The 26,927-nt window shown below is 36.5% G+C and overlaps 1 protein-coding gene across 1 annotated transcript; it reads right to left on the reverse strand.

Moving 5' to 3' along the window:
- Positions 1 to 17,794: 17,794 nt before the first annotated feature.
- LOC132061847 (probable E3 ubiquitin-protein ligase BAH1-like) lies at positions 17,795 to 26,797 on the reverse strand. The gene is made up of 6 exons (XM_059454510.1): positions 26,206 to 26,797; positions 21,355 to 21,599; positions 21,021 to 21,269; positions 20,802 to 20,939; positions 18,429 to 18,487; positions 17,795 to 18,266 (listed from the first exon to the last, which is right to left on the reverse strand). Exons 1-6 carry the CDS (start codon positions 26,405 to 26,407, stop codon positions 18,161 to 18,163), a joined length of 999 nt encoding a protein of 332 aa, XP_059310493.1. The 5' UTR covers positions 26,408 to 26,797; the 3' UTR covers positions 17,795 to 18,160.
- Between the last annotated feature and the right edge of the window lie 130 nt (positions 26,798 to 26,927).

Here is a 26,927-nt window from a genome sequence, read left to right on the forward strand (position 1 = left end):
AGAGGGAAACATCAGAACTCTGTACAATCTGCATATATATATATATATACACACACAACATGCGGAAGAACAAAGCCGGCCTAGGCCGCTACATATATCGTACACAAAAGAATAGAAGCGACAAGGCTACATCGTCTAACTATTACATACAACGTCTACAAACCTCTATCGGAATAAAAGTCGTAGAAGGGACGGACGAGGGCCCCGTCATACCCATATGTATACACATCTAAAAAGGGCATACCAAAACCGATCGTAGCTCGGATCAAATGGAGCGCATCGACCATCGCTAGATCTAGAGGTCCTACTAAGGCGGACCACTTGTCTGTCTCCCTGTACCTACGGGCATGAACGCAGCCCCCGAGCAACGGGGAGTCAGTACGGATAATGTACCGAGTATGTAAGGCATAAGAACAACATATATACATAACAATCATGGATAAGATCTGAACTCATAAACTGAAATGACTAACTCCATGTACTTGTATGAACTAGTATCTGCCTAAATCTGCATAAATCTATATAACTGACAATGCCTCTATGGGCACATAATATACATGCCCATGCCTATCAATGATGGTCATGCATCTATACATGTGTGCGTATATAACGCCTGATATGTGTGCGTAGATAACGCCTGATGTATGTGCGTATATAACGCCTGTAAAGCCTCTATGGGATCTCATCATATCATATCGGCTCTTCTGCGGCCATAATCAATATCATCATCATAGTGGTAATGCGCATATAACGCTTATATCTCTTTTCATACTTTACATATATCTAATATTCGCGTATATAACGCCTTCTGGTCACGTGAGTCAATGTACATAAATATATAATGAATGTAATGCATGAATAAACTGTATGCATGAAACTGGCTACATAAGACTGGACCCATAAACGGAAGAATCACTCGTAAATGGGGTACATGAACATCAAAGACTGAAGTACTTCTAATGCTTCTAAGAGTAGAGTAATATAGAGGCTCGCTTACTTACTTGTTCGTTCATTTTATGAGATCCTGCCAAAAATGAAGGAAAGGTTAGCCTTAACATACCTGGAAGGATCTCCAATCGCCCAACCTCTACCTCTTGGACTTGCAAGTCTACAATTAAGATAACATAGGGCTTAATTAGACTATTTACTTCACTTACTAACCTCCTTTAGATGCATATAGAGCTTAACGATTTGTAGACAATATTTTCCTTATAAGCTTACAACTCTTCAACTTCTCATTCGATCCAACGTCAACCACAATATCCACAACACGATGACAACACGCATATATATCAAAATATATTCAAATCCATTCCCAATTATCTCTTAAAATAACCCTAAGTCACTATCTTGTCTTTCATCAACTTACCACTTCCACAACTATCCTCTCTTTACTTAGAATCACTACAACTCTTGATGCTCAACATAAATATAAGGGTAGAAATCATTTACATACCTTGGGGGGTCAAGAATCCCAAGAATCACTTCAACTTCACTCCCTAAACTTCACACCCTTGAAGAAACCCTAGAAGCAACCTTCTTCTTCACCATCTCGGGTTTACGGGGTCCGGGTCTTGTCAAATCTTCACTAATATGATGGAAAATATTGAGAGAGAATATATTAGAGTTTTCTGATTTGGAATGGAGGAAAAATATGAAATAGGGTCGTGAACCACCTATTTATACTCGGAATTAAAAAGGCTACAGCGGTCCGATTTGACGAGCGGGTCGACGGCCCGTCGACGTGTTGACGGTCCGTCGACTTGCCCCGTCGACCTGTGCCTGCAGATGCAAGGCAGCGGGATCCCATCGACGCAGCACATCGACGGTCAGTCAAACATGTCGAGGACCCGTCGACGATGACTGGTGTTTTGCAGATGTTTTTGATTCAGTTCAGATCGCGTCGATTCTATTCGTTCAACTTTTAACTTTATAAATTGCCAGAAATATCTGCTGGTACCCTCGTACACGAGGTAAGGCACTTTCTACCTTCAAACTCGGGCTCGGGTCTCTATTCCAAGGGCATACCCGACTAGGAAACCATAGGTTCTACTACTACGAATACGAGGGGTGTAACATCAACCCCCGCTATAGCGGTTGTCACACCCCACCCGTGGTAAGGCGTGATTGGCACCCGACACCTTACAGGAACCGAGCAAACCAACTTATAACTTACATCCTTCGTGTCTCAAATGGAAACAATAAGATCAAGAGGCTAAATATGAACATAATATCATGCATAAGTAAATGTACAATAGACCCATAATGCCAACATTACTACTGTCACACTATGACTAAGCTGTACACAGAACTGTCTGCAAATCCTCTATGAACATGACTGAAGTATATAAGTCAGGACAGGGCCCCCGACATACCCTCTTGTCACAAAAAAACATATACAACTCGGACTTGGCAATGCTCCAGGAAGAAGTGAAGCCACCACTCGAGACCAGTACCTGAAGGCAACCTACGATGAAAGATCCTCGTCTCGTCTATCTACACCTGCGGGCATGAACGTAGCGTCCACAAGAAGGGACGTCAGTACGAGCAATGTACTGAGTATGTAAGGCATGAATAGTAGTATGATATCAGAATGAAGATAACATAAGATAAAGTAAGTAATTATACCTCGTACTTTTCTTAAGATCTCTATCATGTAAACTACCCGTCTACAGGGAAAACATTTCATACACATCCATATATACATATGCATTCACATACACTTACTATACATACATCTATCATATCTGTACCCGGTCCTTTCGGGACTCGGTGTCATCCATACCTGGCCCTTTCGGGACTCGGTGTCATCCGTACCCAGCCCTTTCGGGACTCTGTGTCATCCGTACTCGGCCCTTTCGGGACTCGATGTTATCCTTAACTGATCAGTGGGATGCAATGCATACATACATACCTATACATAAAAATACATAAATGAAATCAACATCATCATTAGCATTATCGTTATCACTATATCCTTCCTTAGAAGATCAACTATCTTAAGGTGAAGTCGACGATGTCATGGGAGTCTCGAGAATCATGAACTTAGATAGCATTAGAAATAGAATCGTCATCGCTATATCTCACCTCGAAAGAACAAGTATTATGAGGTGAGATCAATCTCAAAGAATATTCTCATGATCATGAATAAGCTCAATAATATCGTAAGGACCATGAGATTCATAGACTTCTAGCATTTGTGGAAGCAAGGATATTATGGATATGGCACAAAGGTTTATAACAAAAGAATCATGCCTTTAGAAAGAAAGGGTTTAGCCTTAACATACCTTTTTAGTCGCCTTAACTTTAACTACTCAACGCTTGTCCTCTCAGGCTCGTAAATCTATATTCAAGAAAATTTATACTATTGTTAGACTCGCCTTTATATGCTTGTCTTAGTCCTTCAAATAAATCTTTCTAGAATCTGCCGAAATTTCAGCAACATCTCCCCTGTTTATATGCCTAGCCCAAAATCGTAGTTCAGCAACCAACAACAACAACATCAATACCAACATTAATCATAATATTCTCAATATAAAAATAATCCATAAACATCCCATATGGGGTTTATCCCATATTTCCACCAACAAAACTATTATACGGCTATTTGACAGTTTTATCTCCGTAAATAAACCAAAATTAACATTAATAATAGGAGATTCATACCTTACTCCTAATAATATCGCTGTATCTTCACTGTTTTCACCTTAAAATTGAATCACACGGGTCGCTATACGATTCTATACTCGCAACTATACGTTGCCTGAACCGGAATTCGGGAATTATCGTTGATTTAGGCTTAAAATTTGGGTTTGAGAGTTGGGGAACTTTCTAGAGGAATTTGGAAGAATTTTTTGGCTGAAAAAAGAGGGGGCAAGCCCCTTTTATATTGGTTCAAATTCGGGTCGGGTCATCATGAAGAAGATTATTATAGCAAGTCGGTCATCGTAGCAAGATCTTGTAGCACGCGTTTCTGCTATGTCAGCCTAAATTGTAACGTCCATAATTCTCTACTCCGATGTCGTATCGATGAGCGGTTTGTTGCGTTGGAAACTAGACTCGACAAACTTCATTTGAGGCTTTTGAAATACCTTAAAACTCTTAATATACTAGAATATATACCCCTCCAAATTTGACCCAAAATTCTGTCAACTTTTTCCAATTTTTCGACAAATTTATTTTCTTTTGATTTGCTTGGTCTCGGAGTTTCCCATAGCTTATTATATGAACGTAAATCGTCATGACCATAGGATTACTTCGTATAATATCATATATCCTTGAAGGGAACTCCAGTATCCATACTTAGAATGTCCAACACTTATAAATTTCCACGTACGAAACTACGGGGTGTAACAACGGTCTCCCCCCAAAATCCAAAGTCCCGCAGCGGCAACCAGCTCCCGGCCGTGGGACCGCTGCAGCGGTCGCATCCGAACTAGTAAGCTCTGGTTTTTCACCAAGTCTTTACCTAAAATCCTAACATCAATCCGAGGCCCTACACACACAAACCAGACATGCACACATATGTAAAAACATGCTACGGACTCACCCGCGGCTTCGGAAATCCCAACGGAGGTCTAATTTACTAAGTCAACCCCCAACAGATTAGAATAGGTTTTCAACCAAATTCACAAAATACAATCAAATGCCTTTGTTTTAGAATTCTGAATCTTTAAGTTATCACTAGACTCGCTCCTAGTCTCGAAAATGAACCGGCAGGGGTAAACTGGTTAGAACGCAGATAACGACCTAGCGGGTCGTTACAACTAGAGACAGAGGAAAAATTACATGAGTTAGAATAAGGTTGTGACAACCCTCTCACATCACTCCTCACAATCTCTCTTTTTCTACTGTAGAGTTATCACTTTTCTCTCCCTTACTCCTCTCAATCTTTTCTCTCTCAATATCATGGGAGTTGGGCAAGTGCCAAGAATTCCCTTAGAAGGGTTGGGTAAACCCTTCACTTCTAGTTTCCACTTGGATTCACAAGGAGTAGCCTTATCTTCCTTCATTTGTTGCTCCTTGGCCAAGCGTTCCATGATTATTTTGAAATTTCTTCGAACTTCTTCCCAACGTGAAGGCTCGGGAACACTCACTTTAGGAAGTGGCTCACTTGCATTTGCTTCTAGCCTTTTTAGATTGTGCTTGGTGTTCCTTTTCTTTCCATAAGGATTGAAAAAGCGACACCTTCAAAATTCCTTCAAGGCACTCCAAGTCTCAATTCGGTTCGCCTTGACTTTCTCATTTTCCCAATGTTCTATAAGGATCCCTTTTAGGGTGCTAGAAGCTAGCTCCACTTTCTTCTCTTTCACGTAGTTGTAACGTTCAAAGATGTCATCCCACTTGTGCTCCCATTCGAAGAAATCTTCTTCACTAGATTTTGGACATAAAGTTGGCCACTCCATATTGGAAACACTCACTTTTGTTTCAAGAGTTCGCCTCTTCGGGTCAATCCTCTCTTGAAACATTGAATTTCCTCTTCTTGTACCTACAAAACGAGCAAACAAGTTAATAATAAAAGTTCCTGACCATCACTCGTATTTGCACTCATTTGTGCTTAGCTAGCACCACTCAAATGTGCTCACCCTCTTGCCTTTTACCACTCTAGGGGTATCCCTTAACTCGTGAACCACCAACTCGAATAAGTCTAAGATAGCACCATATATCGGTTCAGAATGGAGTTTATGAGACACCAAGAAACGGACTAGTAACAGCAACGGACAAGAGCCAAAGAAGTATCAACAAAATAAAACGAGAAAAAGCACAAAAAGAATTGGCACGAAATAAAGGTAAGGACACAAAACTAAACTAACATAAGTATGGAACAAATACTTAATGAAAATCTAGTTAGAACTAACAAGCAAAGATAAGAGTTAATATGGAGAAGGCTATATTTGAGAAAAGATCAAAATTCAATTACTGGCTCGTTCCTGCAAAATTGTGCTATTGCTGCAATTTCTGAAATTTTTGCTTTTGTGGTCATTCCTGCAAAATTGTGCAATTTCTGAAATTTCTGCTTTTGTGGTCGTTCCTGCAAAATTGTGCTATTTCTGCAATTTATGAAATTTCTGCATGTGTGGTCATTTCTGCAAAATCTGATTATTTCTGCAATTTTTGGCTATTCTCTACAAAAATCTTGGAAACACAACAAATTTGTGGTCATTTATGCAAAAAACTGCAATTTCATCATGTTCTTCACCACCTTCATATTGTTCTACAAAATTGCTTCAAAGATTTTGCCATAGATTCTTCAAATCAAATCCTGTCAATCCCAAACTCAAAACAAAGCTTCACTATACCAACTAGAACAAACTCCATTCATCAATTTTGTCAAACAAACAAGAAATCAACAAAAACCATTGTTAGTTTCTAAGCTTTTCCAAGAACACCTATGAAGATATGAAGATCTTCAAGAACACTATGAACTTCAAATTTGTAATTTTTTCAAATCAAGTCCAATTAACTCCCAATTTTGGATTTAGCTCCTCCTCAGCATATAGAACAAAGCCCAATACAAAATGGAATCAATCAACCCTCAAATAAACAAATCCAAATTTCTTGTTCTTCAAGTTCTTCAAATATTTAAACCCAACAATGGTGAATTCTTCAAAACAACTTGAAATTCTTCCAAACTTTAGATTCTTGACCTCTTTCACAAGGCAAACAAAGCCAATAGGTTTGAACCTTTAATTTTGACTCAATCTACAAGACCCACCAACTTGCTCTTCAAGCTTTGAAGGCCAACAATGGTGAAACTATCCAAACTCCTCCAAATGACTTGAAACTTTAGGATTTGATAGATTTAACCTCAAGGACCTCAAATGTATCCCTAATTTTGCTCAAATCCAACAACAACAACAACACCAATTTTCATTTTTTTTTTTTGGAATTTTCAAATTTTGATTTTTTTGAGATTTTCAAAATAAGATGAACCTAGGATTAAGAATTGTAGGAACAATCCTTTAGCCTAAGCTCTGATACCAAATGATAAGATTCGATTTGGGAAAAAGCCGAAATCAAACAACAAACTCGAAAATTAAGATGGTAAGAAATCAAGGGATGAGAATTAAAGAAATTGGAGATGAGAATAGAAAAAGAAGGGATCAATTCACTTATCTATTGTGACTAATTAACATAGGACTTGATACCTACACCTATTAATCAAGAATCTAAGATGAATACAATCTAAGGAAGAAGAGAAACTTGAACGCATACACGGAAATCTACCCCAAGAGAGGCTCAAATCAAAGAGTTAAGGGAATCTGCCCACTAATGACTAATCACTAACCTAAACTCCATAAGGGAGAAACTACACTTAAAAAAGTTTCATCACAAATCTCAAGCTAAGGACTGAAAATAGGCTAAGGCAAGCTTATATAGTTTGCCTTTACATGCATAGCCATAATTATTTAACTACTAGACACATTTAGCATTTAACTACTGTTTCCTATTACAACAAAGGGCCAAAAATGGCCTTTGCGGAAATAATCCAACATTGGGCCTTCACACGCCCAATTGCACTCTTAGCCACTTTTTGTGGCTTCCATCTTTTGGCCCTCATCTTCATGTCTCTTCCAACCAATTATCCACATCATGTATGCCCTTGTGAATTGTCCTTCCATGGCCTTCAAAGGACCTATCTTCATCATCAAAGGGCGTGTGACATGGAAATGTGCTTCCAAAGCTCTAACACAAATTTTAGCCCTCATAATTGCCCATGACCTTCCTAGGATCATATCAAATATGGTTATCTACGGATTAGTATGCTTACGTAGATTCCATATTTGATTAGATTTAGCTCGTTCGGAGGCACAAAGAAAGGGCAGGGCAAGGCCGTGGATTGATCGTTTAGGCTTCGAAATTAAGGCAATGTTACATCTCGGAGATTTTGGATTGTTACCTTGCGAGTAGACTAATGCGAGCCTAAGATGAATATGAAGTCCTTACGAGGTTAAAGAAAGAATTAGATAGCTTAAAGTGTGTACCATAGGATTTTGAAATCATATGAATATGTGAAACTAAGTTCGTTGAAGGAAGTGAGATGTAAGTCATGTTTGGAAAGGTTTTCGCCATAATTGAGACTAAGTTCGTTGAAGGAAGTGAGATGTAAGTCATGTTTGGAAAAAATTTCGCCATAATTGAGCTAATATTTATTTAGTAATGTCTTGAGGGGATGCTATAGGGGCTATTGTATGGTTAATGAAGTGTTATATAAGTGCCAAGAAGGTTCCACAAGGATTGGAGGTCAAACGAATCAACGAGAGCGAGTTTGGAAAACATGGGTTATACGACCACTTATACGGTCCGTATAACTTTATACGATCCGTATAACATTCCAGAGAAGGCCAAATCCCTGGTGGGGTTATACGGTCACTTATATGGACCGTATAAAGTTATACAGACCGTATAAGTGTCTGTATAACCAAGTCGGGTCACTTTTTCCAGATTTTTTCCCTTTTATTATATATATGACCTAAGCTCATATTTTTCATTTCCCACTTCTCCCAAACCCTTAAAAAGCTCTAGAACCTTCTCTCAAGTATATTCCACTCAAACCCAAGGGAAATCAAAGATCAAATAGCAAGAATCAAGATATCCATGTGTTGGAGGACCTGCTAGGGTTCGTAGACTTTAAGAATTCCTTGGGTATTGAAGCTAGGGTTTTCATACTAGTTGATGACTTGCTCCAAAGCGCTTTTTTTTTTATGACGTAAAAGGTTAGTCTTCATGCTTATTTCAAGTTAGTAGGAATGCTTAGTTGTTGAATAACTTGGGTGAAAGGAGAAAGTAGAAGATGAGGTCTAAATGTAGATTTCATGATGTTTGTGAGTAGTAAACTAACTTGAGTCATGATTCTTAGTATGCTATGGATATAATCTTGCTATGAAGGGTATTAATGATGACAAGGAAGTGTTGTATAAAATTGTGCAAAGGGTGGATGTGAAGTTGTTGATGTAAGTTGAATATGAGAATGAACTTTGAGACTTAATTGAATATGACTACTTGAGTATGATGTTGTAGATGTTATTATGGTTGTTTGGGGGTTGTTTTGCGATATGGTGGAAGTCGATGAAATAGGGGAAATGTTGCCCAATTTTTGTTAGCTCGTGAGTTGTTTTAGCTTGAATTCAATAGTGTCTTTAAGACTTAACCATGGTATGAATCCTTTTAAATGTAGATTTCTCAAGCCTTGGCGGTGAACGTTAAGTAGTTAAGAAGACAAAGAGGTATGTAAGGCTAACCCTTCTTCATAAGGCATGTTCCCATTTGTCGTATACCTTCATATGAATTCCATAACGTTTTCCACGATGACTTCATTTCCTAGAATCATTAAAGCTCACAATTCTTGATATTCTCATGACACTATTGGTCCCATCCTATGATAGTTAATCCTCTAAGGAAAGGTATAATGAGAATGACGACGATGATGACGATGATGATGTTGATGATACTTATGTACTCCTATGTATATGCATGTATATATCTAAGTATGACTATTAAGAACACCGAGCTTATATGGCCGGGTACGATATCTATCGCGCGCGCACCACTGCAGTTGGGTACGGATAACCTTTGAGCCATGGTAGGGCCAGGTACGTATAACACCGAACCTTGTTATGGTCGGGTACGCGAGACACCGAACCTTGTTATGGTCGGGTACGCGAGACACCGAACCTTGTTATGGTCGGGTACGTAAGACACTGAACCTCTATGGTCAGGTATGATACTACTATATGCATAAGTGTATGTAATGGAAGGTTCCCATTAGAAAAAGGGTAGGCGAATATGATGAACGTCGCTAGAGGTATAAATGGCTCTATCACCCCATGACTCTTCTTTTTTATGTTATCGCTCATGCTTCTATTATGTTTGTGATTATGCTTTACATACTCAGTACATTATCCATACTGACGTTCTTTTGTTTGTGGACGCTGCGTCATGCCCGCAGGTGGACAGAGAGATAGACTTGACCCATAGACTGCTTGTTCAGAGACTGCATAGAGGAGCTCCATTTGATTCGGAGCTGCAGCTGTTGGTACTATTCTTTTGTGTATATATATGGGCATGGCGGGGCCCTGTCCCGTCCTTATGATGATGTTTCATACTCTTCTTAGAGGCTCGTAGACAGTCATGTATAGTAGATGTCTTTTGCCCTGTCGGCTCATATTTTTGGTATATTATTTTGTTAGCCTTGTTGGCTTGGGTGTATATATATATGGGCATGGTTGTTGATGTTGATATAAAAGTGTTTTAGCCGTTGCAAATGGTATTATTGAGGCATAGAGTTGTTGATAAGCCATATAGCTCACCTAGATATGAATGTGAATGTACAACGAGAGGTGCCAGAGTGGGTTAGCTTCGGCTGCCCGTCATGGTCCTCCGGTTGGGTCGTGACAGGCAAGTTGAAACTTACTGGACTTTTTATGAAGTGTTTGTGTTGGTTTTACTTAATTAATGGGAGTAATGGGGAAGAATGGAGATCTCGTATAGTGAGATGACGAGCACTTGTGCAGGTATCGATGCCATGATATGGGTAAATTAATAAAAAAGAATAATTATCGTGTAGTAGAGAATGCCAAAGCATACGGGCATTAGCTGGTAGTTGCTAAATTTACTTGATTGTTTCGGTGAAATGTGCTTATTATAGCCAAACTTGATGAATCTTTGTGATACTGATTGACTGTGCATTCGTCACTGCAATTCTCGTCTAAATTATGAAAAAAGATCTATTTTAGCATTTACTTGGTACCGTGTAGTTACCTATTGCACGCATATTCATTTCATACTTCATATGATATCATTAACATATTTATTTGATGAATCATATGGAATGGTCTAGAGGCGGCCGCTTGGATATAGTAATGGACGGAGTGATGATGACAACATACCGATATTGGCTGGATGCTCGATGTGATCTGGAGATCTAAGATTCCAGGTGAGTATATGAACCTCATGAGTCCTCACGTGAAACCTACTGTATGAACATGTGCGTATTGGTGCATATTGCGCATTGCAATTGCATTGCATATAATTCTTAATTGATTGCATCCTCATTACTTAACTTGTACCTGGGTTTTTCGGAAGAACCGGTTTTCGGTGGTTTACTTGATTCGTGGACTTTCTACTCTTTATTTGCCTAAGTGATTATAACTTGTTAAATTGATTACTAACGAAGTATGAAGGCATAGATTGGAAGGGCCAACCCTCGCCATCATTTCAATGTCGCTTCAAAAGAGAAATCCGCCATTTAAAATATTATCTCTCTCCTCCTTCACCATAAACTTCTTTTTCATAGTTTTCCCAACTCTTCATTAATGTTACCAAATCTTAACCAAACTAAGAGATGTTGTTATTGAATAAGCTTAGTTAAAGTATCTCATATAAATTACATAAAACTATTTTTAGATAATATTAAATGTAAAGTAATAAACAGTAACAAGAATCTTTTTCTCCTTGTAGATGATATTAATTGTAAATAAAATATGTACATGTCTTTCATAATTTCCTGCTTAAAAGCCCTTTTTATAATATTGACCAAACCCAAACAACTTTTTAAATGCTAATTACAATGCTTTTAAAATAATTATGTGAAACACAAACTACAAGAAAAATACTAATTGGCACTTTTGACTTAAAAGCACTTTTTAAAATATAAGCAAATTTTTTAAGCTTAGGCAAGCTCTATATTCAAAAGTCAGTGATGTTTCTAGGATTTTCTGCGTATAATATTCACCACACTTAAACAATGCGATTAACGAAAAGAGAGGAAGACACTAATGATAGACCATTGATTTGATTTTAGTTTAAAGTTTGACAAATTAGTAACAACTTACAAGCTCTAATCTTTCTTGAAGGAATAACGAGACCCGAAAACAGTGTTTTAAAAGGCAGTTCCTCGGGGTGGGGCACTGGCAAAACGCCCGAGGCTCACGTGCGAGGCTTAGTTCTTGTGAGGCTTACGCTCTAAGCGCCTTACTATACGCCCTAAACACGCTCAACGCCCAACGCTCGGGGCTCGCCTAACAATTCTTACACAAATTATATGTTAAATTCCTTTATTAAAATCATTGACCCTCATAATTCTTTAACAAATGGATGATACTTAATAGTTTTTTATCTATAGAAATACGAAGATTGGGCGTAACTCAAATAACAAGTCGTAGTATTGATATTTACTGTTTGAGAACATCGTGAGGGTGAATATCACTTAATATTTCTTTTAAGAATACATAGTCGTACTGTACATTTTCACTTGTCATTGGCATATTTTATTATTTCGTTATTTGAAGGTATTTTATTTTTACTCATGAAGGAGTTACGTTTTAATATAATACTGATAAAGTCTATTGATTATTTGCTTATAGGGAGATAAAATGAATAGTATGATAGTAATATTGTTTTAAAAAATTATGATTTTTTCATTGTTTGAAAGTTAAGATGCTAGAGTTAGATTTGCATTTCATTATAGCTTTTATTTCATTCCATTATTTATATTTGTAAAATTAGGTTATATATAATTACAAGTTGTAAGTGGTGTATAATGGATTGCTTTGAATATTTTTTTTGTGAGGATCAAACGCGCGCGCGCAGACACACAGATATATATATAATTTTCTTTTATTTTTTATGTAATTTTACCTATTTAAAAATATTTATTGTAATTATATTATTTTATCAAATACTAAAAATTAAATACCCATGGGGCTTACGCCCCGTGCCTCGGGGCTTACGCCTCGCGAGGCATATGTACATCGCCCCCGCCTTTTAAAACACTGCTCGAAAACTTCTTGTACCAAAAAAATAATTTAATGACTTTGATGTAATTAATAAAATTTGAATGTCTATCCATGAAATTAACCCAGATTGATACAACGATGAAAAACTTTGATTTCTTTGAACTTCCCTACGCCCCTACTTTTCAGCAAAATATATGACAAGTCATGCCACATGTGGAAAAACAGAAAAAAGGGACGAATTAAACTCATTTACATCATTTTACGAAATTTATTAAACTTAAAAGCCAGTACCAGATCATGACTAAAGTGCTTAAGTTTGAGACAAGTAAAAAAGAAGAGTCCGGAGCCAAAATGGCTTCTTTTTACAGCCATTACACCAAAATGGCATGCCTTTTTTTTTTTAAACCCAAATGGGTATTTCGTGCAATGTTGCACGAAATGCAACAAATTTTTTTTTTTTTTTTTTAATTTCGTTTTTTATATTAAAAACGAAATTAAAAAAAAAAAAAAATTGTTGCATTTCGTGCAACATTAACTGTCTTCTTTAGCAATGCCATAAACAGCTAAAAGAACAGAAATACAACTATCCTTGTGGTGAAAACACGTTTCATTTCAAAGTTATGCCGGACCAGCATAACTAAACATAACTAAATCGTTTCCTCCTAGGCGGACTTTTTTTAGTTAAACACAACTAAAGTCCCTTAGGATCCAGATAACTAAATATAACTAAAAGTCGCCCCCTCCAAAGATATTCGGCTTGCATTTCTAAGAAAGTATGCCTGATCGAGCTTGCATTTTAATCTTCTTATGCGAGATATTGTTCCAACTCACATGCTTAATCTCGGTTTACAAATTAATAACAATTAACATAAGTATGAATTCGGCTTGAGACAAGCAACCCAAGCGATATGTCCAACTTAACGGAATATAGAGTACTAGATTTTTCGAATGCGAGCTATTAAATTTAAAGTAACCATAAAACTTTGCGTCCATGACATTGAGTTTGTGGTAATTAAGTTATATCCCAAAGAAATTAACAAATCAATATTATAGATTCGTGTGGATCCTCGTATATATACTTCAAAACCTAACAATAAATTGTTCGAATTAAGCGAATAGTAGTTAGTATCTCACGTTAATGACAATGGGTTCGTGCCCTCGTGGTGTTTAACAATTAACATACTTGCTATACAATGCAACCCATAATTAGTTTGGAATGACAAATACATATATATGCTTCAAGGCAAAGTACGCCCATAAGGCATAAGTATGCCCCATCGGCATAAGTTTGATAATTCGTTAACAAATTTATCCACGGGGGCATACTTTTAATGGGCAAACTTATCTTTGGACCGGCATAACTTTGTGAAGGAATTATCAAAGTTATGCCGGACCGGCATAACTAAACATAACTAAAGTCTGCCCCCTCCGGCGGACTTTTAGTTAAAAACAACTAAAGTCTGCCGGATCGGCATAACTAAATATAACTAAAAGTACGCCCCTCCAAACATATTCAAATTTTTGCATTTCTAAGAAAGTATGCCTCGGATCGAGCTTGCATTTTAATCTTCTTATGCAGATATTGTTCCAACTCACATGCTTAATCTCAGTTTACAAATTAACAACAATTAACATAAGTATGAATTCAGCTTGAGACAAGAACCCAAGCGATATGTCCAACTTAACGAATATAGAGTACTAGATTTTTTTTCGAATCGAGCTATTAAATTTAAAGTAACCATAAAACTTTGCGTCCATGACGGTGAGTTTGTGGTAATTAAGTTATATCCCAAAGAAATTAACAAATCAATATTCTGCGTGATTCGTGTGGATCCTCGTATATATACTTCAAAACCTAACAATAAATTGTTCGAATTAAGGGAATAGTAGTTAGTATCTCACGTTAATGACAATGGGTTCGTGCCTCTGTGGTGTTTAACAATTAACATACTGCTATACAATGCAACCCATAATTAGTTTGGAATGACAAATACATATATATGCTTCAAGGCAAAGTCGCCTTATAAGGCATAAGTATGCCCCCATCGGCATAAGTTTGATAATTCGTTAACAAATTTATGCCAGATGGGCATACTTTTAATGGGCAAACTTGTATTTTGGACCCGGCATAACTTTGTGAAGGAATTATCAAAGTTATGCCGGACGGCATAACTAAACATAACTAAAAGTCTCCTCCGGCGAGACTTTTGGTTAAAAACAACTAAAAGTCTGCCGGATCCGCATAACTAAATATAACTAAAAGTCGCCCCCATCCAAAGCATATTCGATTTGCATTTCTAAGAAAGTATGCCTCGGATCGAGCTTGCATTTTAATCTTCTTATGCAGATATTGTTCCAACTCACATGCTTAATCTCGGTTTACAAATTAACAACAATTAACATAAGTATGAATTCAAATTTCGAGACAAGCAACCCAAGCGATATGTCCAACTTAACGGAATATAGAGTACTAGATTTTTCGAACCGAGCTATTAAATTTAAAGTAACCATAAAACTTTGCGTCCCATGACGGTGAGTTTGTGGTAATTAAGTTATATCCCAAAGAAATTAACAAATCAATATTCTATGCATTCGTGTGGATCCTATATATATATCAAAACCTAACAATAAATTGTTCGAATTAAGCGAATAGTAGTTAGTATCTCACGTTAATGACAATGGGTTCGTGCCTCTGTGGTGTTTAACAATTAACATACTGCTATACAATGCAACCCATAATTAGTTTGGAATGACAAATACATATATATGCTTCAAGGCAAAGTCTGCCCATAAGGCATAAGTATGCCCCCATCGGCATAAGTTTGATAATTCGTTAACAAATTTATGCCGATGGGGGCATACTTTTAATGGGCAAACTTGTATCGGACCCGGCATAACTTTGTGAAGGAATTATCAAAGTTATGCCGGACCCGAGATAACTAAACATAACTAAAAGTCTGCCCTAATGCAGACTTTTAGTTAAAACAACTAAAAGTACGCCGGATCCGGATAACTAAATATAACTAAAAATACGCACTTCTCCAAAGATATTCGGCTTGCATTTCTAAGAAAGTATGCCTCGTATCGAGCTTGCATTTTAATCTTCTTATGCGGATATTGTTCCAACTCACATGCTTAATCTCGGTTTACAAATTAACAACAATTAACATAAGTATGAATTCAAACTTCGAGACAAGCAACCCAAGCGATATGTCCAACTTAACGGAATATAGAGTACTAGATTTTTCGAATTCGAGCTATTAAATTTAAAGTAACCATAAAAACTTTGCGTCCATGACAAGAGTTTGTGGTAATTAAGTTATATCCCAAAGAAATTAACAAATCAATATTCTCATAGATTCGTGTGGATCTTCGTATATATACTTCAAAACCTAACAATAAATTGTTCGAATTAAGCGAATAGTAGTTAGTATCTCACGTTAATAATAGGGTTGACAATGGTGTTTAACAATTAACATTGCTATACAATGCAACCCATAATTAGTTTGGAATGACAAATACATATATATCAAGGCAAAGTCCGCCCATAAGGCATAAGTATGCCCCCCATCGGCATAAGTTTGATAATTCGTTAACAAATTTATGCCGATACATAACTTGTATCTTTGGACCGTGATAACTTTGTGAAGGAATTATCAAAAGTTATACGGACCGTGATAACTAAACATAACTAAATGCCCCCAGACTTTAGTTAAAACACTAAAAGTCGGATCCCGGATAATTCAATATTAAAAATATTTTGCATTTCTAAGTATGCCTCGGATCGAGCTTGCATTTTAATCTTCTTATGCGGATATTGTTCCAACTCACATGCTTAATCTCGGTTTACAAATTAACAACAATTAACATAAGTATGAATTCGGCTTGAGACAAGAACCCAAGCGATATGTCAACTTAACGGAATATAGAGTACTAGATTTTTCGAAGGCTATTAAATTTAAAGTAACCATAAAACTTTGCGTCACATGATTGAGTTTGTGGTAATTAAGTTATATCCCAAAGAAATTAACAAATCAATAGATTCGTGTGGATCTTCGTATATATACTTGAAAACCTAACAATAAATTGTTCGAATTAAGCGAATAGTAGTTAGTATCTCACGTTAATGACAATGGGTTCGTGCCTCGTGGTGTTTAACAATTAACACTTATACAATGCAACCCATAATTAGTTTGGAATGACAAATACATATATATATATGCTTCAAGGCAAAAGTATAAGGCATAAGTATGCCCCCATCGCATAAGTTTGATAATTCATTAACAAATTTATGCCGATGCATACTCGGTGGGCAAACTTCAGATCTTTGGCCCGACATAACTTTGTGAAGGAATTATCAAAGTTATGCCGGACCCGGAATTTTTTACTGCCCAATAAGTTTCGATAACAGTGCATTCGCTTAATAACAAGTATGCCGGGTCCGGCATGAATTTAAAAGCGCTTCCGAATTTTTTTTTAAAATTTTGTTGCACGTGGGTGTTACGGAACCGAAGGGCAAAATTTAAAGATTTCAAACAAGTCTAGTATTATAAATCATTGGTTCAAAGATTAATGGAAAGGAAGAAAATTGATGGCAAAGAGAAGAAATTTAATGGAGGAATTCTTGAAATTTCTAATATATATGGTGGAGGAGAAGGGGTTGTGGTGTATAAATAGGAAGAGAATAGAGAGAGAGACGTTGGGGAAGGAAAATATTAAAGGAAAATGGTTATTTTAAGTTTTTAACGGTTAAAAACTTAAAATAACCATTTTCCTTTAATATTTTCCTTCCCCAAAAAAAAAAAAAAAAATTTGTTGCATTTCGTGCAATGTTGCACGAAATGCAACAAATTTTTATTTTTTTTTAATTTCGTTTTTAATATAAAAAACGAAATAAAAAAAAAAAAAACAAAATTTGTTGCATTTCGTGCAACATTGCACGAAATACCCATTTGGGTTTAAAAAAAAAAAGGCATGCCATTTTGGTGTAATGGCTGTAAAAAGAAGCCATTTTGGCTCCGGACTCTAAAAAAGAAGCTATAATAGAAAAAAACATATAAGAAACAGCAAAATGGATTTTATTAAGGCACTGATTTAAGATATCTGAAGTCCAAGTCAAAATTGCCACCTTGAAATCTGACAAAATGAGTCAAGAAAATTTGCAAATAAAATTGCAAAAGAAAAACTAAGTTACAATGGTGACTTTGAGCAACTTTGGCGGACTCCAATAATCTAGGAATCAAGAACCCTTTCAATGTCAAGAAACAGTTATTCAAATAAACCAAAACACCAGATGGTGATTATCTCCAAATCAATAAATTGGAGCTCAGAGGAAATAGATCCTCCGTATAGCTCCATCGCGCTCATATGCTGTCGTTACCTCAAGATAGCTGAATCGGCCAAAAGCTGATATCAGACAGTATCTAATAACCGATAACATATCTCGTTTGGTTATCCCAGTAGAGCTTTGATTGCTTCACCATTTCAGCTCGTTCAGAAGCATGTCTTTCCTTCCAATACTGCTTAAATCTGAAAATTCATTCATGTCACACACATTATATTCCAAGAAGCATTTTGCTAACATTTTACTCAATCACCTTTGGAAATTTAGTGTATAAATTAGTAAAAAAGAAATAAAAAAATGAAACTACCAGTTGATAGGAAAAATATATACTACTTTATGTTACTGACCTCTTCTTCAGAAGCAAATCTAATTCCATCATATGCACTGCATTAGCATAAGTTCCAACCTGCAACAATAAATTAACTCTTATTTCACTTTTACATATTTATTCGGAGAGCGAAGGGATAACTAGTTCGGCTTCAATAAAAGTTCACAAGACGTTCTCCACGTAAAAGCCAAATATTATCAAGAAAACTGTTACTGCACAGATAAGAGGATAGTAATGGGAATAGAAAGGCTTGTTTTGGCTATAGGGGTTGGATCGGCCCGGTACCACTAAGGGGAAGGGGGCCCATATCGGAAGGGTTGACAGCTTGGGCCAGCTGGACCGGCCCCTTAAGGACCGACCAACTGTAAATTTTATTTTTAACTGCTAAATTTATAAAATTACACTTTGACCCTAATTCTCAACTATAAATATCCCAATCCTTCATGTTTTTCCTACCAATCATAGCATCTCTCTAATTCCTCCCCCTTTCTCTCTAAAATTGCTATTCAATTGTTAATTTGCTATCAAATTGCTATGAATTATTTAGGGTGAAGTTGGCAATATGCTGGAGCAAGTTTCAACTTTCAACTTCAAGGTACGGATATATTTTTCATGCTTTTACGCAGACGTTTGGTATACTTGTTCCATCTTTTACATAATTTAATTCTCATAATTAATTTTATTATTATATTTGAATTATAAATTGTTGTTATTTTGATTTTCATAAATCATAAGGGCTCCTAACATATTTTTAAAATGGTGTATTAGTAGAGGTAGGGAAAAAAGTTGGTATTTCTAGTCTAGTAATCCTAATCCAATGGATGATTTCACTCATGTTGGTGAAACACCTATTTTTCATGAAAATGTTTCTATTTCTCGTAAGGTTTGATTCCGTTCGATAGGAAAAATTTCCATTGAAAATGCTTTTCACAGAGAAGTCCAAGTTATTTTAATGTTCATTAAACATAAAGGTTGTAGGCATGTGACAATAGTGGCTACCAACAGAGAGGTTGAGTTATGGAATCTCTCCAAAACTGGGAAGTTTGCAGTGATACCTCTCTTTACCACAAGCTGGAAATGATTAAGGAACTAACAAATGAGGACAGCAGATTGCTTTGGAAGGAAAGGAAACATGGCCTCTCCTCTGCACAGTGCTTATCTGCTCCATACAAAGTAACATGTTTTGCATGGTTGGTAGCTAAAGAAGCAGTTCTTACACAGAACAATCTGCAAAGAAGAGGATACTTCTTATACAACAAATGTTATTTATGCGGGGCACAAGCTGAATCCAAATGTTATTTATGCGGGGCACAAGCTGAATCCAACTATCATCTTTTTCTTCACTGTTCAATTACAGATCAAGTGTGGCAGCTCTTTTGGAACTTACTGGGCATTAAATGAAAAACGCCTAGCAATACCTCTGATTTTTTGAGATGTTGGATCAGTGTTGGGACTGATAAAGGAAGGAGGAAATGGGGGACTACCATACCAGCTTGAATTGTTGGGAAAGAGAGAAACTTGAGATGTTCCAAAGACAAATACAGTTCCATTCAGAAGATAAAACACTAACTTTGTTTTATTTTGGTGCAAAATGGAACTTGTAAATGAAGCCGACTTTGTTATAGAGCTACTAGAATCCCTACATGTCTATGATGGGGTGTACTTTTATTTTTCTATACTTTTCCACATTGTACGGAGTTCCCAGCACACTCTTAGTGCTGTTTTGAATACAATCCTTAACCATTTCAGGAAAAAAGAAGGGTTGGAGGCATGTGATAACTAAAGGGTGGAGGACGACATGTGGGCAGTGGTTATGATAGTTGTGAGGAGTAAAGAGTGGAAATTTATCAATAGGAGGGAAAGTTACTGTAGAATAGAGTGGTAAAACAAAGAAGTAGCTCGTTCTTCCGAAAATACACTTTAAATTACGTGAAACCGTGACCATAGTTCTCATGGTTCTTTTCCAAACTGAAATACATGTTTTCTCTCAGAAGCAGCTTAGCAAGATGGTAAATATTCAAAGAAAAATTCTACTTGAGCATATCTGTGGCATACTTTCAAAAATCAAATTGATCTTCACAATGAAGACATACCAGAACCTTGACTTGGCTAAACCATAAACTCTAATTGGTAGTTTGCATTCGATGAAGATGTTACTTGGTTAATTCTTTTTGTAATTGCTAGATAGGAAACAAAGTTATATGACGGATACAAAGCTTACGAGATTCCAGAGTATGTTACAAAAAGATGCCACATATGCGCAGAGTTGGAGGAGAACAGTTAAAGAAGAAATGTTTTCAGTATGCACTCTACATTTAAAAAATGATGCTGCTGTATAATATATGCTCTCAAAAGTGACCGAAAGAAATAAAGATTATGTGACAGTGCTAACCTCTCTGCAAACTGGACATTTTGACTCGTTACTTGCAGCCTTAATACCTTGGAACATCATCACAGAAGCTGCAGTGCAAGCACAAGATTTGCAGAAAAGATGCCCACAGCCTAAAGCATATGGATTGAACACCATATCCTAGAAATCATGAACAAGTGAGTTAATAATATCCTGTCAAGGAGTGGGATGACATATCATGGTTTTATCAAATGTGCTTACCAAGCAGATTGGACAAGTCAGATCATACTCTAATTTCACAGAATCTGGAAACATCAAAGTCATAATAGAACCTGTATCACTGAGATTGCAAGAAAAATGGTTGAAAATCTCATTAGATTTCCCGCCATTCGATTCACTGAAATTCAAATACAAAGCCCCTAGTTCTATCAACCATGGTGATTGTAGAATCTCAAGGTGCTCAGCGCGCATCTTTGACTTAAAGTTCCTTCCATTCACAGAGCAGTGAACCTACATAAAGATGTTGCCATTTAAAAAGAGTACACATAAAACTGCTGCTTAAGAAAAATGCAGTACACATGAAACTGTCGCTTACTTTATCATATTTCTTAAGAATCTTTTGCATAGCAATAGCATTCATCAAGGCATATTCAATTAGTATTTGGCACTCTTCCCTCATGGCCTGCTGATCATTCTTGAAACAGTGACGCAACGTTACCAGGTATTTTTGCATTCCTGGAGCAGTATGAAGTTGGAGAAGTCTTCTCACTCTAGAACTGAAGCAACCAGCTATATCAGAAGCCTCCTTCTTCAATTCAGAGAAGAACTTCTGATCACACACTAGAAGAATTTAAAAGTGCATAGTTAAATGCTTTCACAAAGGAGAATCAAATGAAGCATGTTGGGCATCCAAAAATTAAAGTAAATGGATCCCGCAAAACTAGCGAACAGAGAAAAGATTACCTATCTTAAAAATGCTATTTTAAGGTATTTATAAATAAAAATGAAAGGGAAAGAACATGCATGCTGGGCATCTAAAAATTAAAGTATACGGATCCCGCAAAACTAGCGAATTCAGTGGCATACGCCTATTTTTTGTTGGGGGTGGGGCCCCGGGGGGGGGGGGGTTCTCTTTTAGAGAACCCCCATTTAAAAAAAAATAAAAAATAAAAAAGCGAACAGAGAAAAGATCACAACAACAACAAACCTAGTGTGATCCCACTACCTTAAGAAGGTAGAGAGGCTGTTTTCGATAGACCCTCAGCTAAAAAAAAAAAAAAAAAAAAAAATGAAAAAGAAGGCAACAACATTACCTATCTAAAAATGCTATTTTAAGGTATAAACAAAAATGAAAGGAAAAGGAATATGCAGACTGTGATTGAGAAAGAAACAAAGAAAATTTCCTGGTTCCGAAATACTCATTAGCTGCAGCAAGATCATATTTCTGGAAATATCAATAGAGCAAATACTCTTACAAGCCTCCCCGTTGAAAATGGACAATACCATCTGGTATAACTTGTACACCAATATTGAAAAAAAAATGAAAAAATAGGCAACATATATAGATGAACTATTGTATTGCTAGAGCTTCTTCAGAAGAGAACGCTTTCTCAAATTCCTGAAGATTCATTTGCTCAGCCTCAAAAGGGAGCTTTTAGGAAATTCAAATGAACCTATTTTACCTAGTGGTACACTTGCGGAAAATTCTGTAGTATGGACAGATCTTCATTTTCGAAAAGATACAAATATAATAGCTTTCAATAAAATAACCAGAATGTTTCCAAATGCCTTTCACGGAAATGCAGTGACTTATTCTGAAAACAATTTCTAGAAGCCCTCACTCTCCATGTCTATAAAAGGAATCATCAATTACATAGTAGTTCACTGTAATAAAGCTCATACATTCAGTCTTTGAAAGCCCATGTTTGAAGACATCATGACATGAAGAAACAATAGTGTTCATAAAGCTGCTCCAATCATGAGAAAGAAATTAGTAATAACCCTGTCGCCAGCATCCTACAGTCAGTCCCTTCTTTGGTCCTCCTGAGAAATCTGCTACATACACCATCAACTTAAGCAATAAAAGAGGCAGAGATGCATAGAATTAAAACCTAGGCTTTCCATGAGAGAACTATTATCAATCCATAGTGCACTTTCTGCATTGACTACCCCGTCTTCTGCCCATCACCTTATTCCTTTAAACCCTCTCACAGGCATTTTCGAACCTTACTCCTACCATTATCCACCAAGTCATTATCAACCATGACACATCAAGTTTCTGCCTACACAACACTAAATCTGTCTGAACCCAGTTTTTCATATCCTCTAATATCGAAACACATTCTCAGAGGCAAAACCTGAATCGCATTCTTTAAGATTCCAATAACAAGGTTGATAGGTCCAAAGACACATTGTTCGTACGGAATTGAGTTACCTCTGAACAAGCCAGATCAAATTAGAGTTGATTGATCATTCCTAGCACTCAACAGCATAAATACCCTCAAATAGTCTTTTAAGTGGACTCGGCAATATCTCCAAAAGTCTTAAGTAAAACCGTGATGAAACCAGCAGAAGTGAAGGACCATATCTCCAGACATACCCCAAAAAGCACCTAACTTCTTCCTTCTCTCAAGCCTTTAGATCAGGTTGCAGTTATCCTCAAATACAGAGCTCCAGATGGGTTTACTCATTAATAGACTTCAAACGAAGTATTAGTATATTTGGACACTATGACCCGCAAGGGTGGCTCAGTTGATTGAGCATGGGGCTTCCATAATGGAGGTCTCAGGATTTACCTTTTGGGTCGAGCTCGTCACACGGGACTTGCCTAGTGCGAGTTATCTCTTCTGTGTGGTTTGCGAGCTATTGCACAAGAGCGGGGTTTACCCTCTGCGCACCCGAAGGGTAGCGGCTGCGGGTTCCCTTGTTATAAAAAAAAATATATATTTGGACACTATGTATTTTAATTAGATGTTCTCCGTTAACCAATCTATAACATAGGAACATATGATTGTCCTTCTGCTATTTCTACGGAGGGTTCACTCGAAGCATTACCTTGTAAAGAGCTACTAATCTAAAATCTTCAATGGCCCAAGTTAAGCAAAGTTTTGGTCGAGCATCAGTTGCAATTTCATACCTCAAATTAAAAGTGACTTTTCCTCCATTAAGCCTTTTTTGAGGTCTCAAATGTTTAATTTCTTTAAATCTATACAATATCTTGTTTCCCTCATTTCCTTTATCCTTTTTACTACCTTACATAACCTCAAAAATATAAATACTTCCCTTGTTTACACTTTCCCAACATATAAAAGAAAATGATCTAAGGTTTCCCCCACAAAAATGAAAAATCTCCCTGGAATTTTGTACCAAGTAAAGATTCCAGTTTCAATTTTGAAATACCTCATATAGCATGTATTAGAATGAAGGAGCTGTTACGCTGCAGCAGACAGGTTAAGCCAACTTATCACATTAACCGATTCATGAGTACAAAGACTCAAATATGTGAGGTTAACCATCTTCTGAAAATAATTATATGTGATACTTAATACGAAACCTTCAGCTAGTTACATTAACTCATGACAATTTCCTTTCATTTCATTCATGTATTATTTATTTGTTCACTCTAGGATTCATTTAGTCTTAAGGGAAACTACTGGCTTGTTTTTCCCTGCGAGAAAGATATTAGGAAGAAACAAAAGGCAAGAAATAATGTGATCTTCATTTACAATTGTTTGGCTGACCACAAAGTTTCACGAAAAGTTGCAAGTGATAATTCAATAACGATACAAGCTAGCAGCTTAACAGATGTATATGAAAATTATTATGATTGTAATGTAATAATTTTCTTTCGACATGAAGACAATATGCGTATATATATATATACATATATATATATATATATATATTGGTGCTTCCTATAGGTCACGGGTTCTGTAGGAAGAGAGTGTATATATATACATATATGTGTGTGCGTGTGTATAGGGAGGGGGAAGAGGGGGGGGGGGGGGATTTATATGCAATTTATGGGGCACGTGAACCCATGGTCTTTCCGCAAAACTAGGTAGTTTATGTACATATTTTTATAATTGATCTAATATTACCTACTGGCACCAATGCTAGAAACAAGCTTAATGGTGCATTTGGTTGGGAGTTGAGTTATTTACCTAGAGGAACAAGGATCAATTCCCACTTAATGCATTTTTTTCTCCTTTCTTTAATAGTGCACCCATGTTCTAGAAATCCTAGATTCCCCTCTGTGTATGTATATTGGTGATTCCTATATGCCACGGGTTCGAGTCGTGGAGGCTCCTTGGGCAGCGGTCTTTTCCGGATCATGATCTTATAGATATGACCTATATTATCAATTAAAAAAGTACATGGGGTAATTTTATTTTAATTTATAAAATGAGATTAAGAACAAAGAAAATTACTTTCCACTTTTTTATTAGTTAAAGCGATTTTTAAAAGAAAAGAAAAAAGAAAAGGTTTCTTTAAAAATAGTATTTTTATAAAAAAATGCGTTTAAAAGAAAAGAAACAATATATTTATCAGGAAAAGGACATTTTTAACCCAATTAAGTAACAATAGGGGCATTTTTATAGTTTAAGTGCATTTTTGGGCCAAACTATGAACGGAGGGCATTTTTATTCAATTTTGCATAGTTTAAGGGCATTTTTGACCCTTTCCCGAATATATATTGGTGCTTCCTATAGGTCATGGGTTCGAGCTGTGGAGGCTCCTTAGGCTGCGACCTGCTAACGCCGGATGTTTTGTGCACCGAGCTGCCCTTTTATATCTATATTGGTGCCTCAGAGGTGTTCAACTGAATAAAAAAAAAGTGACTAGAATAAACCAAAATAACAGCAACATTAAGAAGATACCCAAATTCGAGAATTAAATGAAAGGGAAAAGGGTCAAAAATGCCCCTCTACTTTGGGAAAAGGGTTAAAAATATCCTCTGAACTAATTTTGGGTCAAAAATACCCCTCCCGTCATTAAAGTTTTCAAATATACCCCTGTCTTAACGGAAATCCGCAACATAACCCGATTTCATTTTTAAACCCACTCTATTTAAAACCGACCCAACTATATAAAAAACTCATATGCGACTAATTTATTCCTGAGTCCTACATTTGGAGCCACTAGGCACAGCAGCGGGCAACCCACATGCATTTTTTATTTAATTGGGTCGGTTTTAAATAGAGCGGGTTTAAAAATGAAATCCGGTTATGTTGCGTATTTCTGCTAAGACAGCGGTATATTTGTAAACTTTAATGATTGGAGGGGTATTTTTGACCCAAAATTAGTTTGGAGGATATTTTTAGCCCTTTTCCCAAGGTAGAAGAGTATTTTTGACCCTTTTCCCTAAATGAAAAGTATAACTCCTACTAATAATATCCACAGTGAAAATAATATTAAAAAGGGGGGAAAGAAAAGAAATAGGTACATTGGCAAGGCTGAAATTGGCATAAATTAGATTGATGATGATCATCTTCATCTCCATTAGAACTGGATTCCTTCAAAGCTGATCTACAAGCCCTGCAACTCTTAAGAACCTTTTTCAACCTTTTGTATTCAACATGTGGACAATATTTGTCTGAACCTTCTTCCCCCTGTAAATACTCCATGAATGTTTCTCCAAACTTCATTATTATTAATTCTTCTCAGACAAACCCAACCCAATTATTCTATTCAGAGAAATTTCCCAATTCCACACAAATCAAAGATCATTAAATAATCTTTGTTATGTGGGCTGTGTTAATCTGAGAATCTATTTTTGGTTTCAAATATGGGCGTGTAGCCGCGGGTAATCGAGCTGGTTGTTTGTTTTAGGTTTTTATGTTTAACAGGAAACCAAGAAACAGTTTGTTGCATGTCATGTACACGTGTTGGGAATATCTGAAGTAGTTGTGCATGTCTTTTTATCTTCTCCTATTTTTAGTGTTACAAGGTTAATTAGTATCGGAACAGTTTAATCATATTGAATTCTTGATCTTGCTTTCTTGAACATATTGAATCTAACTGCTTTTATAAAATTGCAATTGACTTTTTTCTTCTCTTCACAATATATCCATGAATTGGATATTTATGAAAAAAAGAAAACGAATCATAAACATTGAATGACACAAAATTATTATAACCATATAGTTTGCAATATAAACGACCTGA

This window comes from Lycium ferocissimum, chromosome 7 (assembly GCF_029784015.1).
Source record: "Lycium ferocissimum isolate CSIRO_LF1 chromosome 7, AGI_CSIRO_Lferr_CH_V1, whole genome shotgun sequence".
NCBI classification, from domain to species: domain Eukaryota; kingdom Viridiplantae; phylum Streptophyta; class Magnoliopsida; order Solanales; family Solanaceae; genus Lycium; species Lycium ferocissimum.

What these genes read in the sequence shown, in the direction of transcription:
- LOC132061847 (XM_059454510.1), bottom strand. Translation starts at nt 26,407, where the DNA reads ATGAAGTTTGGAGAAACATTCATGGAGTATTTACAGGGGGAAGAAGGT. An exon ending in CCAATTTCAGCCTTGCCAAT is followed by an intron (nt 21,600 to 26,205) that starts GTACCTATTTCT and finishes AAATTCTTCTAG; the next exon opens with TGTGTGATCAGAAGTTCTTC. An exon ending in AATGTCCAGTTTGCAGAGAG is followed by an intron (nt 18,488 to 20,801) that starts GTTAGCACTGTC and finishes TTATTGTTGCAG; the next exon opens with GTTGGAACTTATGCTAATGC.